Source organism: Elgaria multicarinata, chromosome 8, assembly GCF_023053635.1.
Source record: "Elgaria multicarinata webbii isolate HBS135686 ecotype San Diego chromosome 8, rElgMul1.1.pri, whole genome shotgun sequence".
In the NCBI taxonomy this organism is placed as follows: Eukaryota; Metazoa; Chordata; class Lepidosauria; order Squamata; family Anguidae; genus Elgaria; species Elgaria multicarinata.
In genome coordinates, this window is record NC_086178.1 from 94,379,432 (window position 1) to 94,396,473 (window position 17,042).

At 41.5% G+C, this 17,042-nt stretch overlaps 1 protein-coding gene and 1 pseudogene across 1 annotated transcript in view; one reads left to right on the forward strand and one right to left on the reverse strand.

Moving 5' to 3' along the window:
* Positions 1 to 17,042, forward strand: part of CTNNA3 (catenin alpha 3) — a 902,456-nt gene that overhangs the window by 33,317 nt on the left and 852,097 nt on the right. Inside the window, exon 5 of the mRNA XM_063133292.1 lies at positions 6,969 to 7,088. Within this exon, the coding sequence (XP_062989362.1) occupies positions 6,969 to 7,088 (120 nt within the window). The remainder of the gene's footprint in view (positions 1 to 6,968; positions 7,089 to 17,042) is intronic.
* On the reverse strand, positions 5,994 to 6,168 carry LOC134403198 (U1 spliceosomal RNA; annotated as a pseudogene).

The following is a 17,042-nucleotide window of genomic DNA, read 5'->3' on the forward strand; positions in this document are numbered from 1 at the left end:
ATAGTCATAGACAAAAAAGAAAAACTCACTTATCTCATTGACATAGTGATACCTAATGACAAAAATGTTGTACAATAGAAAAAGGGAAAGAAATAAAAATATACATCACTGACTATGGAAGTTAAAGGACTATGACAACAGGAAAAGGTCACAGTTATTCTGTTAGTCACATCAGTCAACATCACATAAAAAAAACTATACAGAAAACCTTCAGAAAGTGGGCCTACCAAAATGCATCCACACCAATATCCAAAAAGCAGTCATACTTAAAACATGTTCAAAAGTCAGGAAATTTCTGAATCAGTAAAAGACTTGGCAAAGCCCATCATGCCTGTCTAGAAAAACCACCATGAGTGGGAAAAGAGATAACAACAACAATAATAAACCAAAATTTGAATTATTTGAGGCTGTTAAAAATAGGCCTGTAAACTGTTTTGACAATATGCTGTAAGAGCAGCAAAGAAGTACTAAGAAATGAGACTGTTTCAGCATTGCAGCTTGATCAGTTTAGAGCCTTGCCCCTTTAGATGCCTTGTGTGTTATTTCAGTTATGAAGCACTCAGCTAATGTTTCTCTTCTTCCCACAGCCACAATTCAATGCTTTATAATTCCTTTTACATTTCTGGTATTTTACAACAATGTTTGCCAACCCTGAGCATATGAAGTTTTGCATTTTAAAGTGACTTAAACCATAGCCTTAGCTGTACTTCTGACTGTTCCAACTGTGTCAGAGCTGATGGAGAAAAGGGTTTTAAAAACATTGTGAATCACCATAAATCTGAACTGCATGAATCTGTGACGTTTCAATGCTGTTGCAATGGCAAAAAGTCTGGAAAATACTGAAGGCACAGAATGCAGAAAATGACTCATTCCTCATCAATCCATCAAAAGTCTATTCTACCTGTGGAGAAACTGAACCAATCTATGGGCTTTCTTACATTTGTTTTAGCAGTATTTATATTTCATGGCTTATGGAACTCCATGCCACAATAACACAGAGTTACTCAAGTCGACCCTTTCCCACAGCCAGCAGTTCTCTTAGAATATTTTAAAACCTCCTACTGGCTTGATATATGAGGTTTAGGCATGAGATGGGCATCAACACTAGACATAGTCACCTCATTGTTTGAAACTTGCCTGTTTGCAATCCTCACCTTTGTAGTGAGCCTGGATCAAAGTATTATGCATTTGCTATTAATTTCAGAATTGATTGTGAGCGTCTGATCATGTGCAGTAATAGTCTGGGGGAGAGTAGCTGAACTTTGCTTTTCATCATATTAGTGGGTTTTTTTTGCTGATTGATTGTAAATAAATAAACAGTACTTTTTAAAAATAATAATTAGTTATGCACTGTGTATCAGTGAAATGATCCAGAAAACAGGTCCTCATTATTTTATGTTTTGCTTTATAATCCCATACATTTAGAGTGCACAACAGTGAATTTATTAAAACAAAATAGAATATTGTCTTCCTACTGAGTCATTACTTTTTTAACCTAGTTTACTATGTTTTTTTATAACTAACATTTTTGTCAGTTCTAAAATAATCCTGCTACTGTGCATCATGCAGTAATAATAACTAATCTTACGTAATCATTTTGTGTGTAATTTCAGTATTCCTGAACCTTTTTCATTTTATTATTTGGATTGTTAGAAAGCCCTAAAATGATTGAAAAACCACACAAGTGTGATATTGACTATTTCAGAAATATGGAATATGTACCAAAGAATACTATAATCTTCTTTTTTCCATTTTCTGACGATGCAGTATTCATAGAAAACAAACCATCGGCAAAGAATAAATTTCTCTTTGTACAGAGCATGCTAGACAGATGTATAATCTTCCTGTACAGTGCCCAGTCTTTTTCTCTGCTCTGTTCTCTGGTAGGAGTGTTTTGTATTTTTTTTTTATTGCTCTGCAGTACTTGGCCATTCTTATTGCATCTGCCAAATTCATTTCTTTTTTATGTTGTCACATTAATTAGAAAATATTCTGAGACCACCAGGTAACTTTTAACATATGCTGCTGAATAGCCATAAAGCTCTAATAGCATTTTGGCCGCTGCCATCCAGGGCCAAATTTTAATACAATTGAAATCTCTAATGAGTTCTGACTTTGCTTTTTTCTCTGAAGCCTTTAACTTTCATGATTATATTTTAGAGGTCCCTCAGGCAATTGAAATACTCTTCACAGTGGACCTGATCCAAGAAAAGGCATTTGATTTTCAGCAAACCTTGCACAACCCGTCATTGCTGCGTGGTTTTCAGAATGTTTGCTTGTGCATGTCAATTTAAAAAGGCAGTGGGTGTTGTTGTTGTTTTTAAATGCCTCTAAAGCTTTCCCTGGAGTGTGTTCTAATACAGTGGCAATGCCGACATATTATACTATTCCTTCATGAGGATCTTGGCTTGTAAGACTTGTCATTAATCATTTGAGAGCAGATGAGAGGAGGTTCGTTGCTTTCCAGTACTATGGCTGCGAGGTTTTGTAATTTTCATAGAATAAAATAGAAGTTTGATCACTGAACCGGAATTAATTTTAAAGGTTATGTCATTCACTACGAAATGAAACTGCTGACCAAGGAAGAGATTTGTTTAACGCATAAAACTGGGGAGAGAAAGGGGGAAAACCTATAAATGGGTCTTGGTGTGGTGTCAGAGACATAGTGTCTGGACTAGAACATGCAGTGCGTGAAATTATCCTGTATAGGATGCCTCTACTATAGGGAGGATTATTAAATTTCACACCATACATTTTCTACAAATGTATGTTTTGCTCATCAAAATTAGGTAAAAACAGGTTGTTGAGTCACTTTGTGTCTACCTAAAAAGATGAGACCCTCACTCCCAGGCAAAGAGCACCTTTTATCAGCTTAGGCTGATATACCAACTGCGCCCTTATCTGGACAGTGATAGCCTAGCTACAGTTATCCATGCTCTGATAACCTCTCGTTTGGATTACTGCAATGCGTTATACGTGGGGCTGCCTTTGAAAACGGTCCGGAAGCTTCAGCTGGTACAAAACAGGGCAGCCCGTTTACTAACAGGGACTGGCTGGCGAGATCACATTACGCCAGTCCTTTTACAACTTCATTGGCTGCCAGTCCAGGTCCGGGCCCGATTCAAAGTGCTGGTATTGACATTTAAAGCCCTAAACGGTTTGGGGCCAGGTTATTTGAAGGAACGCCTCCTCCCATATGTACCTACCCGGACCTTAAGATCATCTACAGGGGCCCTTCTCCGTGAGCCCCTGCCAAAGGAAGTGAGGCAGGTGGCTACTAGGAGGAGGGCTTTCTCCGCTGTGGCACCCCGGTTGTGGAATGAGCTCCCCAGAGAGGTCCGCCTGGCGCCTACACTGTACTCCTTTCGTCGCCAGCTGAAGACCTTTTTATTCACTCAGTATTTTAATACTTAATTTTAACTTAAATTTAAATTATACTGTTTTAACTCTGTATTTTAACCTTATATCAATTTTGCTGCATGGTTTTATCCTGGTTGTGCTTTTTATATTGTATTTTGTATTTGTATTTTTAACTTGTTGGTTGTTTTATGATGATTTTAATTTTTGTGAACCGCCCAGAGAGCTTCGGCTATTGGGCGGTATAAAAATGTAATAAATAAATAAATAAATAAATAAATGTTTGAATGTGTTTTTAATTGATTAGGTTTAATTTTTTCATTATAACTTTGTTATTTTATTTGTATGTTATTGTTAGCTGTGATATAAATTTAATAAATGTTTCTCTACTTATTGTATTGGCTAGCAAGTGGTATGGTGGCTAATTTTAACTTTATTTGACATCAGGTAATACAGAACCAAATGTGGCCAAAGTGAAACAAAATAGTAATCAGGCATTCCCTTCCACAATTCTGATATTGATCTGAATTAAACACTTTAAAACTATGTGCAGGGCAAAATTGTGTCTCAGATGCAGCTAACAAATGTGTTTAGCAGATACGTGCAGGGGACTGTCTTGATGGCACCTCATATGTGTGCTGAGCCCCCAAACCCCTGCACTTGTGCTCCTGTGGGGTTGTCCCCATGCTGAGGAGCAAGCGCAGGGGTTGCATCGGAGGAGGAGGAGGAGGAGCTGCTGCTGCAGTCCTGTGCACTGCCACACCATTGCATGTTGCTGCATGTGCGTCCCACCCCATGTTTTAAAAACTTTTTTTCCACCTTGGCTTTTCCTCCTGAGCTTTTCCTCTCCCCACATTGGAGGAAGCTCAGAGGTGTTCCAGCAGCCATTCAGCTCACTGGGTGGATGGTGACCAATCAGGGGTCGCCATCTGCCTGGCTATGCCTCCGCTGCAACGACAGACAGCAGATGTACCATCATTGCCTCACTCCAGAGAAAGAAGTCGGGATAAGTCCCCAACTTTATTTTGGAGCTTCAGGGGAAAGCCCTGGGATGTCTCCACAATGGCTTCTGCAGCATATAAACAACACAGCGCCACTGCGGGGCCACCCCGGGGCTTCCTCCATCTATAGACATCCCCCAGATCATAACAAGTCATACAGATTTCATTGCAGTCTACTGTATATTACGTCTTCATGGCTGTCCTGTTCCACATCATTGAGTAAGAACCATTTGTATCTTCAGTCTTGCTCTCATGTTGGACCTGTATCTCCAAAGAGCTCACGTCACTTTAAATAAAGAACCGAGTAGTAAAGAACCGAGTAGTACTGACGTTGTTCCTGGTATCATGCTGATATTTGCATAGCAATTGCATTAGTTAATATGCAGGTTGTGTGGCTTGACTGTGCACCAGTGAGCTGCCAATATGAAACTGACCTACAGTTCACTTTAGATTATGGAGGTCTGGTTGTTGAATATTTTAGCACATCCACATAAAATGAACTTGCCAATTTCAGCTTGTGCGGACACAGCTTGAGAATTATGTGATAGAAGTGGGAAAACATTTGACCTGACACAAACCATACTTGTAATACACCCATATTAAGTACTAGAATAGAATGGATCTGTAGCTGTATTTATCAGGAGCAAATCCATTAGGGTCATCAATGTAAACAATTTGGCCAGGCACATTTGACAGTTCCCCTCCTGTCCCTCGATAACCAAGTAACAGGATACAGAGAACTGGCATCAGATGAAGCCACGTATATGGGCTCCTTCATTAGATTTCATCTTACTTTTAAGGTCTAAATGGGTGAGTCTTTGTTTTCCACTTTTGATGTAGGGTCCCATATTTTTTTTAAAAAATGGATTTAGTTAATGTGTTAGATTAGTGTTACAAATTTCTGGCTAGATTTAACTAAGCAGTGTTTATTACCTTATCAAATAAACGTCTAAATAAAATCTTAGTAATCACTGTACTAACAGTAATCACTTTACTATAATAAAGTGGGTGTCCACCATGCAGATGGGCTCCATGTTCTTAAGGCATACAGAATATTGGGAGGATGGGGGTGGCCATATGCCACACCCCAAAAATAGGAAATTCTTCACTAAAAAAAGGACCAAAGAGAACACCAATTTGCATATTTTTACATACAAATTTAGAATATATATATCTATATATATCTAGGTACAAATTTAGAAATGATTGTTATTTAAATAGAAATGCAAGACATTTCACCATAGGGGAAAGACTTACTACATGACCTGAGGACCTGCTCAGTCTGCCAGCCTGGTGCTAACTATTGATGGACAACTTCAAGTCCTGTGTTGCTCTCCCTCCTTATCGTTCTTAATCTTGAAACCAGATTTAGACTAGGCAGTCCATCAAATAGAGAGGATACCTTGAAATAGAGGACTGTCCTCTGCCAGCTCTCCAAAGGAGAGGACTGTCCTCTGTAAAGTAGGACACCTGGCCACCCTATGGTTGTTTTTTTAAAAAACATACCAGACTCCCCCAAACCCAGTGGAGGGATCAGCACTGTATAGGTTCACAGTTCTCCTGTTATCTTCACATGTTGGCAGCAGCACACAGGAACCAGGTTTCAGCTGGGCCAGGACTGGGAGCTAGTCTGAAAGGAAGCTAGCAGTTTGCAACTTGCTTCCTTATGCAGTCCCCCACTATCACAAATTATGCAGTCAAGTTTCCCACATTTGGGGAAATCACAGGGGTCAGCACACCCAGATTATAATGGATGAGCCCCACCCTGGGAAAACCTCCTTCATGATTAAGGTGTCTCCCCTGCCAGTTTACAGCCAGGGAAAAGAGGAGGTTCAGTTCAGGAGACACATGACCCATGTTACACATCCTCCTGTCTCATCTTTTCTCCATAAACCACCCAGAGAGCTTCAACTATGGGGTGGTATGTAAATGTAATAAATGAATAAGATCCTTTGAGCCAAATGGCCACCAGATTGCCCCCACACTGTCTCCAGGGTGGGGAGAAGCATGTACATAGAATCATGTCTCTGCCCTCACCCCATTCCTTAAGTACACTTTCACTTTTGAAAGACCCAGCAAGCCACATGGGGTCAGGATCACCAACAAGGAGAGGGGTCCCTCCTGTGCTCATGCCTTGGAGTGGAGATTACCTGGTGCAATCCCGCAGGAGCAAAGCTGTGGGGTTATGGGGGTTGTCAGGGTCTGGGGCATTGGCAGCAAGGCCTCAGCATAGGAACACCAGGGCTGGGATGGACAGCAGTGGAACTGGCAAACAAAGTCCAGGCAGGTCCAGAGGCAAGCAGGGTTCCAGCAGGGCAAAGTCCAGGATTTGCAGAGACCGTGTTACTGTGGCAAAGCTGGAGTGGAAATGCAGTTCTTATATAGCCCTTTCCTGGCTGCTTCCAGCTGGTCTGCATCAGCCCACCTGTGAGTGCTTGATGATATGAGCCTGGATCCTCCAACTACTCTGCGGCTGGCAGGATGCACTGCAGCTGCAGGACAGAACCTGACAGGGATTCACAGTGCCAATGCATGATTGTCAAGACAGCCTCCAGGACACAGAAGCCCAGAGAATTTCTAATGATGTTTCTCTCCCTTGTATGTCTACAGGTTCAGAGAATGCTTGTGTCTCTTCAGAATATATCTAGTAAATCTGAACTGCAGAAAACATATAAAATTCTTCAGAAAGAGTTGAAAAAACTGGATCATTTGGCATACAAGCGACAACAGGTAAGGACATTGAAAGGCGTTTAAGTAGCCCAATCTGTTGTGTGTTTACTTGGATCTCCAATTTTCAGTTGCTCTCTCTCTGAAATAAGTATGCACAAGACAGCAACCTAAAGAGAAATTAGTAAAGGAAAATTATTTAAGGCCCAATTCAGCAAGAGTTATCATGTGTAACTTCTGTCTGTTCCGATGAATGTATGTATGCTGTTGAACCTATATGCTGTTTAACTGTAAGCTGAGATTGGCTGGAATGGTTTAAAATCTTAGCATTATTACTGGTTTAAATTAGGAAAATATTTGGATATTTCAAGGAGTGATTTTGCTTTTCCCTCTGCTGCAATAGTTTCTGGAATTTGTTTTCTTAACTCAGGGTGCATTCTCAATCCAATTTCATACGGGATGTATACATGCAGAAAATATTTAACAGGGGTTTTGTGTGTCAAGAAACAAAACATTATGTTCAATCTGGCCAAAGTTAGTCATGACTATATACCATTAAAATTAACAGGACAGCAGGTTTTTTATATATAAAATCAAGGGATCTGCTTTAAACTTGGCATGGCTAAATCCCTACTTAAGAGCTACTAGGGTGCCAAGTTTCATCTCTTTATCTTTAAAAGTGAAAGTGGTTTTTAAAAATAATAATTTTAAAACCTCAAACTTAAAAAATCCTAAAAATCAAGGGATGAAAGGATGTGTTTTAAACTTGGCATGGCTAAATCCCTACTTAAGAGCTACCACTTTATCTTTTAAAATGATGGAGATGTATGCATTTTTGTTAATTCCCATTGATAATAGTGCAGTTCTCTGAAATCAGAGTGGTTTTCCAATGAGTAATCCAGCGGTGCAGAGAGACAGAGCTGTCCTGAAAATCACTGGAGCTCCGCCCTGAATTTCAGGGCGGAGGAGACCCACTCTGCACACTCCTGCTCTCTATACATCTTCGAAACCCCACAGTGGCTGTGAATAGGTGCTGCGTCGGTTATACGACATAGTGCCAATCCATAGCCCATGCGGGGCTTTTCCCTGAAGCCGTGCTTCAAAGAAGTCAGGGACTTATTCTGCCTCTTTTCTTCAAAGTAAGGTCACCACGGCCCTTCCACCCTGTGACCTTGCTCCGTTGTCAATAAGGGGAGGGGTTCTGCAGTGGATGGCGATCAATGATTCATCGCCTGAATGATCAATGATTTATCGTACCCCAGTACCTGTATGACCACCAGAAAACCCCGTGCTCCTTCCTGGCATGGCAATTTCTTCTCCACCCTGCAGCAGCGATACAGCGGGACTTTAGGCAGAAGGAGCGGCAAAGCAGTGCCCAGGGGGGGATCTGCACGTTGCTCCCAGAGCGCTTCTATGCGATCCCAGTGCACCCCGAAAACGATAGTCTAACTTCCCTGTAAAAGAAACGAGGAAGAGCTGTCCATGCCGCCGCCGACGACGAGGAGAGCTCTCCGCCGGCGAGGAGAGCTCGGCAAAAGAAGGAGGAGTGGAGAGCTTCTTCCGTTCTTCACCCCTCCTTCTTTTGCCGAGCTCTCCTCGCCGGCGGAGAGCTCTCGTCGTCGTCAGCATGGACGGCTCTTCCTCGTTTCTTTTACAGGGAAGTCAGACTATCGTTTTTGGGGTGAACTGGGATCGCATAGAAGCGCTCTGGGAGCGACGTGCGGATCCCTCCCTGAAGACAGCTCCCATGACTGTCTTTAGGAATCAGAGCCTATATTAGAATTGCTATGGTGTTGCATAGAAAAGTTAATGTCCTATTGTGATTTTTCTATCTAGTTTCATTTTGCCATTTATGTTTTGCCAGTAGATTGTATATTTTTTCAGCTGGATCCTATTTGCTTATTCAGAAGTAAATTCTACTTGGCTCAATACAGCTCACTTCCTAGTAAGTGTGCATAGGATTGCTTCCTTAAACATGCTCATCTATCTATAAATTTAAGTTCTATTCAATGAACTGAACTCTGAAGTTAAGTCATTTGGGATCTTTAATGTACAAATATGGGACGCCTCTATTGTATTTTCATATCAGGGGAAATATTGCACATCTAGAGCAGGTAGTGAAAAGGTGCAATTTTAAAGGGAAGTAATGTAAGCTGCCTTTTATATAAAGACAACGGAGAGATTGGAATTGTTTTGTTTAGAAGGGAGATTAGTTCCCTTTGAGGTATCTTTTATGGCTTTCGGAGGCCAATAGATCAATGTATCTGCAAACTAATAGAAGAATGCCTGTATTGTTAATGGTCTGGTATAAATATAGATACAATTAGAACACTTCTGAATCTCCTTAAGCTGTACTCTTAACGTTAATGACTAAATGGGGGCTTTTTCAGTGTGGCAGATATTGTCATTGAAGAGATTTAAATACTTATGTTAGAATGATAACTTCATTAGATATGATCTATCTCTAAATGAACGTGTTAAGAGGTTTACAAGTTAAGTCCCACTATGTTCAGCTGGGCTTATTCCTAGGTAAACGTATATGCAGTTGCAGCCTTATTGCAGTTAAGGCACTATGTCTTATCTAAACTTTGAAACAATGGTTTAAAGAACCGTTAATAGCGGATTCCGAGGAAAGATTAAATAAAAGGCACTATATAATATCAATGAAGGTACAACAGATTAATTGGAATGAAAGTTCAATAGATTAATTATATTTCTGAGTGGGAGAAGGAATTAAATGTTAAATTGATGATAATTGTTGGGATTTTGTTTGGAGAAAAGGGCTATTTTCTTCTAATGTGAACAGTAGAGGAATACTTTAGATTGGTTGCTAGTAGTTATACCAGCCTTAATAGGAGCCAAGAGTCCATCTAGTCTGTAACAATATGGGGTGGGATGTGCTTCCTGGGAGGAGCCAGGTCTAGTTGAGGGCATTACCCACTGCTTCTGGCCTGTGGAAAGAGAGGGCACAGCCTGAGATAGTTCTGTAGAGGGGTCTTTGTTTACATAAAACCTGGAGGTTTGTTTATAAAGCAGAATCTATTTGGTCCTGTTGGGTGCAATCCACCAACTTTGAAACAGTCCAGCATTCTGTTCACACAGTGCCCAGCCAGCTGCAGGAAGCCCATAAGAAGGTCATGAATACAAAACAACCTCCCACTGGCATACGTAAGCAAACTGCCTCTGATACTAGAGGTAGCATATAGCCGTCATGACTTGTAGCCATTGATTATCCTCCATGAATTTGTCTAAACTCTCTTTAAAGCCATCCATATCGGTCGCCATCACTACATCTTGTGGTAGTGAATATCATAGTTTTGGTGCAGAGTAAGGTTTACCTGACCACGCTTGAGAAAGAAGACAACTGCAAGCTTTAAATAGGACGTTAATATTAACAGGCATCTTCTTACAAGCAAAGCCAGCAAAGTAAGTAGGCAAAAGTGAAACCAAAATCAGCAGTACCCGAACTCCCTACATGCTTTAACCATTTAGTGGCTTGTCAACCAGTTATTTCCCCATTCATAGAGTAGGTTTAAATTAATACCTGTTGCTTTGTTCCAACAAGTTTAACTAGGCTCAGTGTGAAGTGCTCCCTTTTATCTGTCCTGAATATCCTACCAATCAGCTTATGGAATGACCCTGGGTATTATGAGAGAGGGAGAAAAATGTCTCCCTAACCGGATGCCTTCCAAATGTTTGGACTACAGCTCCCTGTATTCCCGTCCATTGATCATGCTGTCTGGGGCTGATGGGAATTGGAGGGTACCAGATTGAAGAAGGCTGTGAAGAAGGCTTTAAGGTAGATTCCTGCAATGAGCAGGGGGTTGGACTTGATGGCCTTATAGGCCCCTTCCAACTCTACTTTTCTATGATTCTATATGAAAAAGATATGGGCTCTTGCTGACATGGACAAAACTATAATGATTCTGGAGCATCTGGTATTATCTGATTCTTCTTTGACTTTGGATAAAGTCTGTAAAGTTTAAATGACGGCATCAACTTTGTCACACCTGTTGGAAACTAGTATTTATATAAAAACCTGGAAGATTTTAAGAACAAGTAAAAAGAAAGGAATGTTACAAGCACACAGTAAACTAATGGCATGTGGAAGGTAGAACAGGAATTACCTTGTACTACTTGAACAAAGAAGCATTCGGTGACATTAAAAGGATACAAAGTGATTAAAACTGCATTTTCTTACATAATATGTAATTAGCGTTTGGAAGTATTGCTAGATGACTTTGAGGGCAAAGCTGAAGAAGAATTTGCCTTTTATTCAGAAGGGAAGAAGTTCAGAAGAGCTAAAGCTAGTACTTTAAAAACAAGCTTTTGAAAGGATATTATTTTATTCTTCAAGACTCAAACTAGCTTCCAAGTTCTTGATTTAGAAGAAGATGAGAGGAAGGGAAAGAGTATAGGTAGGTGTGCCACTTGTGGATGCAGGAAAACATCTGCCTTAGACACTTTTCTTTTTATTTCAAGTTATTTTTTTTATCTGCCTTTAAGGATAGAACCCTCTCAAGATGGCATACAAAACACCAACACCAACAACACAAGAGTATACAAAATGATAACAATAAAACCTGCAGTCCACAGATAAAAAAGTCAACAAAAATAAGTTTTCAGAGCCTTCTTGAAGATTTGCTGTATTACAATGACAGTCGGAGGCTGAAAAAAATCTTGATAGAAACTAATTCCAGAGTTGTGTGGCTACTACTGAAAAGACTCACTTTTTTGTACTTACCAGCCTCACTGCCCTTGGCAGCAGGAAGATGAGAAGCCCTTTGTTTATGACTTCAGAAAGTGGGCAGATTGGTACAGGAGATGGTGGTCCTTCAGTTAACTTGGGCCCAACCCATTTAAGGCTTCAAGGGTTAAAACCAGCACTTTAAATTGGGCTTGGAAATGCACTAGCAATCAATGCATCTGGTACAGTATCCATGCCATGTGAGCAGCTTTGCCCAGCCCCCACCAATTCAGAGGGATGCATTCTGTACCTGCTGAAGCTTCTGAACCATCTTTAAAGGCAGCCCCATGTAGAGCACATTGCAGTAGTCAAGCTTGGATGTCACCAGCACATGAATGACTGAGGCAAGATCCTCCCTCTCCAGAGAGGGTCGCAGTTAAGCTGGTAAAAAGTACTCCTGGCCACTGCTAACGCCTGGACTTCTTCCAAATCACGTGGATTCTGCTGAAATGTGAACCAGTTTTTCACTTTGGGGGATGATTTGTGCTAATTCATATTCGCACAAGTGTGGATTGGTGTTAATGTGTTAATCTGCATTCATGGATGTGGATTAGTGTATTTGCAGAAGGGCGGAAGCGCTACTGCAAATCCGTGCAGGTCGAATGAAATTCTGATTTAAAAATCCAATTCTGTTAACCAGCAGATGACGGGGCGAAAGACCCCCCGACGATTTGCAAAACACAGACAGAATGGATTGAACAAAATCTGTACCTCTCCAGCATTTACCCGCAAAAGTGTTTCACCCTGCTCCTCCCTTTGCTTACCTCCCTACAGCTGAATTCTGATGCTGGAAGTGAGCTTGGTTGGGAGGAGAGGCTACACCAGCCTTCCCAGACTGGCACCCTCCAGATGTGTTTGACTACATGCCCAATGGTTGGGGATGATGGAAGTTGTAGTCAAGTACATCTGGAGGACACCAGGTTGGGGAAAGCTGGGCTACAGGGTGGTCAGTGGCAGGTCCACGGTGGGCTTGACTCCCCTCCCCAGTAATGGGCTTTTGCCCAGATGCCCTTCACCCCACTTTAAAAACGATGGGGGCAGACCCAGCGTTAAACACATGCCACCATCTCATTTAGATTGGCCCTAGTTTGTCACCTCTTCTTGTTTCATCAACTAGAACATTTTGTTTCGTTTACGTCCCACATGAAATAGCTCCTACTCAGATTACGGTTTTACTTTAAGCCACATTTAATTTGAAATAGTATGAGTTGATAGATTGTACTGCTTTCTTTTTATCCTGTTTTTTTTTTTTAAAAAAACTGCCAGTAGGTGACAGTGTTTTCAAACGTATCTCCATTTGTTTTTCAGGGCTTATATTTCTTCTGGTTGATGGTTTAGTACCTGGTATTGTATTAACGTTAGGGCTGCAAGCTTTAATAGGCATATCTGGTGAGGGCAAATTTTAATTGTTGAAGCCAAGTAAAAGCAACACTTGTTTATTGTTTGAAAATAGTTTGGTTCTTGTATGCTAGTGTAATAGGGCATAAAAAAGGAAATAGAAAAGCTGACCTTTCCTCATAATCCTGACTGGTACAGATCTTTTATTAATTGTAAGTTATTGCACACTTACCTCTATAATTCAGAAAGGCACCTATACTGATCTATTAGTAATATAAACATTCAATTACACAATCTAATAATTAATTGGTTATAAACAGATGACTAACCAACAAACATATTTAATCACCAGACATCATTAAAGCTATTGTTTTCTTTTTAGGGCTTAGTCTTAACAGGTTATGTAAAACAATACTTTTGTGTGTCTGTTGGAGCAGAAAACATATTTTATGCATTTTGCAGCAGTGGGTAGTTACCCATCCTAATTATCACTGCATTTTGCTATCAGGCCAATGCACAAACTTGTCATTGTTGGAGGGACCAAGGCAATTCTGTAGTTAGCCAGTAAGTCAGTCATTTTGCAATGATCTTGTTCTGCAAGAAAAGTACCCCAAGTCTTTATCCTTTTCAGCTAACAGATACCATAGATGCCGCAGAGCAGCTTTGGGCATTATTATTATTATTATTATTATTATTATTATTATTATTATTATTATTCGTGGCTGTCCTTTTTCCTCTCTGACAACTGTCCTACTCTTATCCTGGGTGATTTCAACATTCATGTGGATGACCCTCAAGATGCTGCAGCTCTACGATTTCGCTCATTATCTTCCTCTTATGATCTTAAGCTTTGGTCTGATGCACCCACACATTCCCTTGGACACTGTCTGGATCTTGTTCTCACTCGGAATTGCTCTGTGTTGGACTTTTCTACTGCTCACTTTCCGCTGTCAGATCATCACCTAGTTTCTTTCAATATTACTCATAATCCTCCTCCTTCACGTCCCGCTTCTCGCTCTTGTCGTGACTTGCAATCTATCAATTACGAGGCTTTTTCCCAGTCCCTAGCCTCCTCCCTTCCTTCTGTCTGTTCGGCTGTCTCCTTGGACTCAGCTGTCTCCTTCTTTAATTCCTCCTTATCTTCAACTCTTGATAATCTTGCTCCATCTACAACTCGGATAGTTCGCCCTTCTCAACCCCAACCGTGGCTCACCTCTTCCCTCCGCTACCTTCGCTCTTGTTCCCGGGCAGCTGAACGCCTTTGGCGTAAGACCAGGGACCGGGCAGACTTTGTCCATTACAAATTTGTACTTTCCTCTTTCTCTTCTGCCATCTCACTGGCCAAACAGCAGTACTACTCAACGCTGATCCAGTCAAATGCTAGGCATCCTCAGCGGCTCTTTGCATCCTTCAATTCTCTTCTGAAGCCTAATCCGCCATCTCTCCCCGCCTCTCTGTCTGCTAACAACTTTGCCTCTTTTTTCAATGCTAAAATCCAAACTATCCGCTCTGATCTGGCCAGCTCTGCTCCTCTTCCAGTTCCTGTTCCTCATCTGTCAGCTCCTCCTGCAAATTTCTCTGCGTTTCCTTCGGTCTCTGCGGATGAACTGTCTACAATACTGCGCTCTTCGAAGCCTTCCACTTGTTCTCGTGATCCGATTCCTTCTCGCGTCTTTATTAATCTTATTCCTGCTATCCTCCCTTCCTTGCTACATATTATTAATCTTTCTCTGTCCTCTGGTTCATTTCCTTCTGCTTTTAAACATGCTACAGTCTCTCCCATTCTCAAGAAACCTACTCTTGATAGGCTATCTCTGTCTAACTACCGACCTGTCTCTTTGTTGACGTTTGTTTCAAAGATCCTGGAGCGTGCGGTCTACTCTCGCTGTCTTGACTTTCTTTCTAGTAACTCTGCTTTGGATCCATTTCAATCTGGATTCCGTCCTCTGCATTCCACCGAAACAGCCCTTACTAAGATCACCAATGATCTCCTTACTGCCAAGTCTAAAGGCCATTATTCCGTTCTTATTCTCCTTGATCTAACTGCAGCCTTTGACACGGTTGATCATGATCTTCTCTTAGATTCCCTTCATGACCTTGGATTTTGTGGCTCTGTCTATAACTGGTTTGCCTCCTATCTAGCGGGTCGCTCTTTCAGCGTGTTGACTAATGGCAGCTCGTCTTCCTCCTTTCCCCTTTCAGTAGGGGTTCCGCAAGGCTCGGTGCTTGGCCCGTTGTTGTTTTCCTTATACATGTTGCCCTTGGGCAAGCTTATTCAATCTCATGGTCTCCAATATCATCTGTACGCCGATGATACACAACTATATCTGTCATCTCCGGAACTTTCTCCTGATGTTCACGATCGTATCTCGGCATGTCTTTCAGATATCTCAGCTTGGCTGCTTCATCGTCGCTTGAAGCTTAACATGGCAAAGACTGAATTGCTTGTTTTTCCTCCTAAACCTTCTCCTCATCTCTCATTCTCTCTTACTGTCAATGATGTTACGCTTACTCCGGTCAAGGAAGCTCGTAGCCTTGGCTTTATCTTCGACTCCTCGCTCTCCTTTATTCCTCATATTGAGGCAGTAGCTAAATCTTGTCGATTTTTCCTGTATAATATTGCCAGGATTCGATCATTTTTGTCTGTCTCTTCTGCCAAGACGCTTGTTCATGCACTGGTTATTTCACGGTTGGACTACTGCAACCTTCTTCTCTCTGGCCTTCCTTCTTCTCACATCAGCCCGTTGGTTTCTGTTCACCACTCTGCCGCAAAGATCATCTTCTTAGCACGCCGCTCCGACCATGTTACTCCGCTTCTGAAATCTCTTCATTGGCTTCCAATTCACTTCAGAATCCAATATAAACTTCTCCTGTTAACCTTCAAAGCTTTTCACGGTCTAGCTCCTTCCTATCTCTCCTCTCTCATCTCACACTATTGCCCCGCTCGTGCTCTTCGCTCCTCTGATGCCATGTTTCTCGCCTGCCCAAGGGCCTCTACTTCCCTTGCTCGGCTTCGTCCATTTTCGTCTGCTGCCCCTTACGCCTGGAACGCTCTTCCAGAACATTTGAGAACTACAAGTTCAACCACAGCTTTTAAAGCTCAACTAAAAACTTTTCTTTTTCCTAAAGCTTTTAAAACTTGATGTTGTGCAGACTTCTACTGTTACTTTCTACTGTTAGTTTTTCCCTACCCTGTGCCTGCTTACCCTTCCCTGTACCTGTTGGCATTCTCTTCCCCTCCTTATTGTTTTACTATGATTTTATTAGATTGTAAGCCTATGCGGCAGAGTCTTGCTATTTACTGTTTTACTCTGTACAGCACCATGTACATTGATGGTGCTATATAAATAAATAATAATAATAATAATTATTATTATTATTATTATTATTTATTTATATAGCACCATCAATGTACATGGTGCTGTACAGAGTAAAACAGTAAATAGCAAGGCCCTGCCGCATAGGCTTAAGTGCTGCTAGCTCAGCCTTTCCTAAATCTGGTGGCCGCCAGAAGTATTGGATTACAACTCCCAGAATCCCCAGCCAGCCATGCTGGGGATTCCACATAATGGCAGGAGAATGCTGGGAGTTGTAGTCCAACACATCTGGAGGGTACCAGGTCAGGGAAGGCTTCACAGTCAGGTCTGCATTAGAGTGGTGGGAATATCTGAAGGCTCTACCCACATCAACAGCCTGTGCAAGCTTCCTTGCACAGATTCCTCTTTGGATGTTAGAAATGTGGACATGTGCATTTGGCAGGCAGCCCATCCGCAGTAATGTAATGCCTGAAGCTACTCTCTCACTATAGTTTGAGAAACTGTACAGCAGGCTCTGTTAGCTTCGTTTTAGAGTTGGTTTCAAGCTATCCTGGAAGTCTGGTTCGATGTGCTCATAGTTTGGGGGTATTAAAATATCACTGTTGCCTAGCTTGG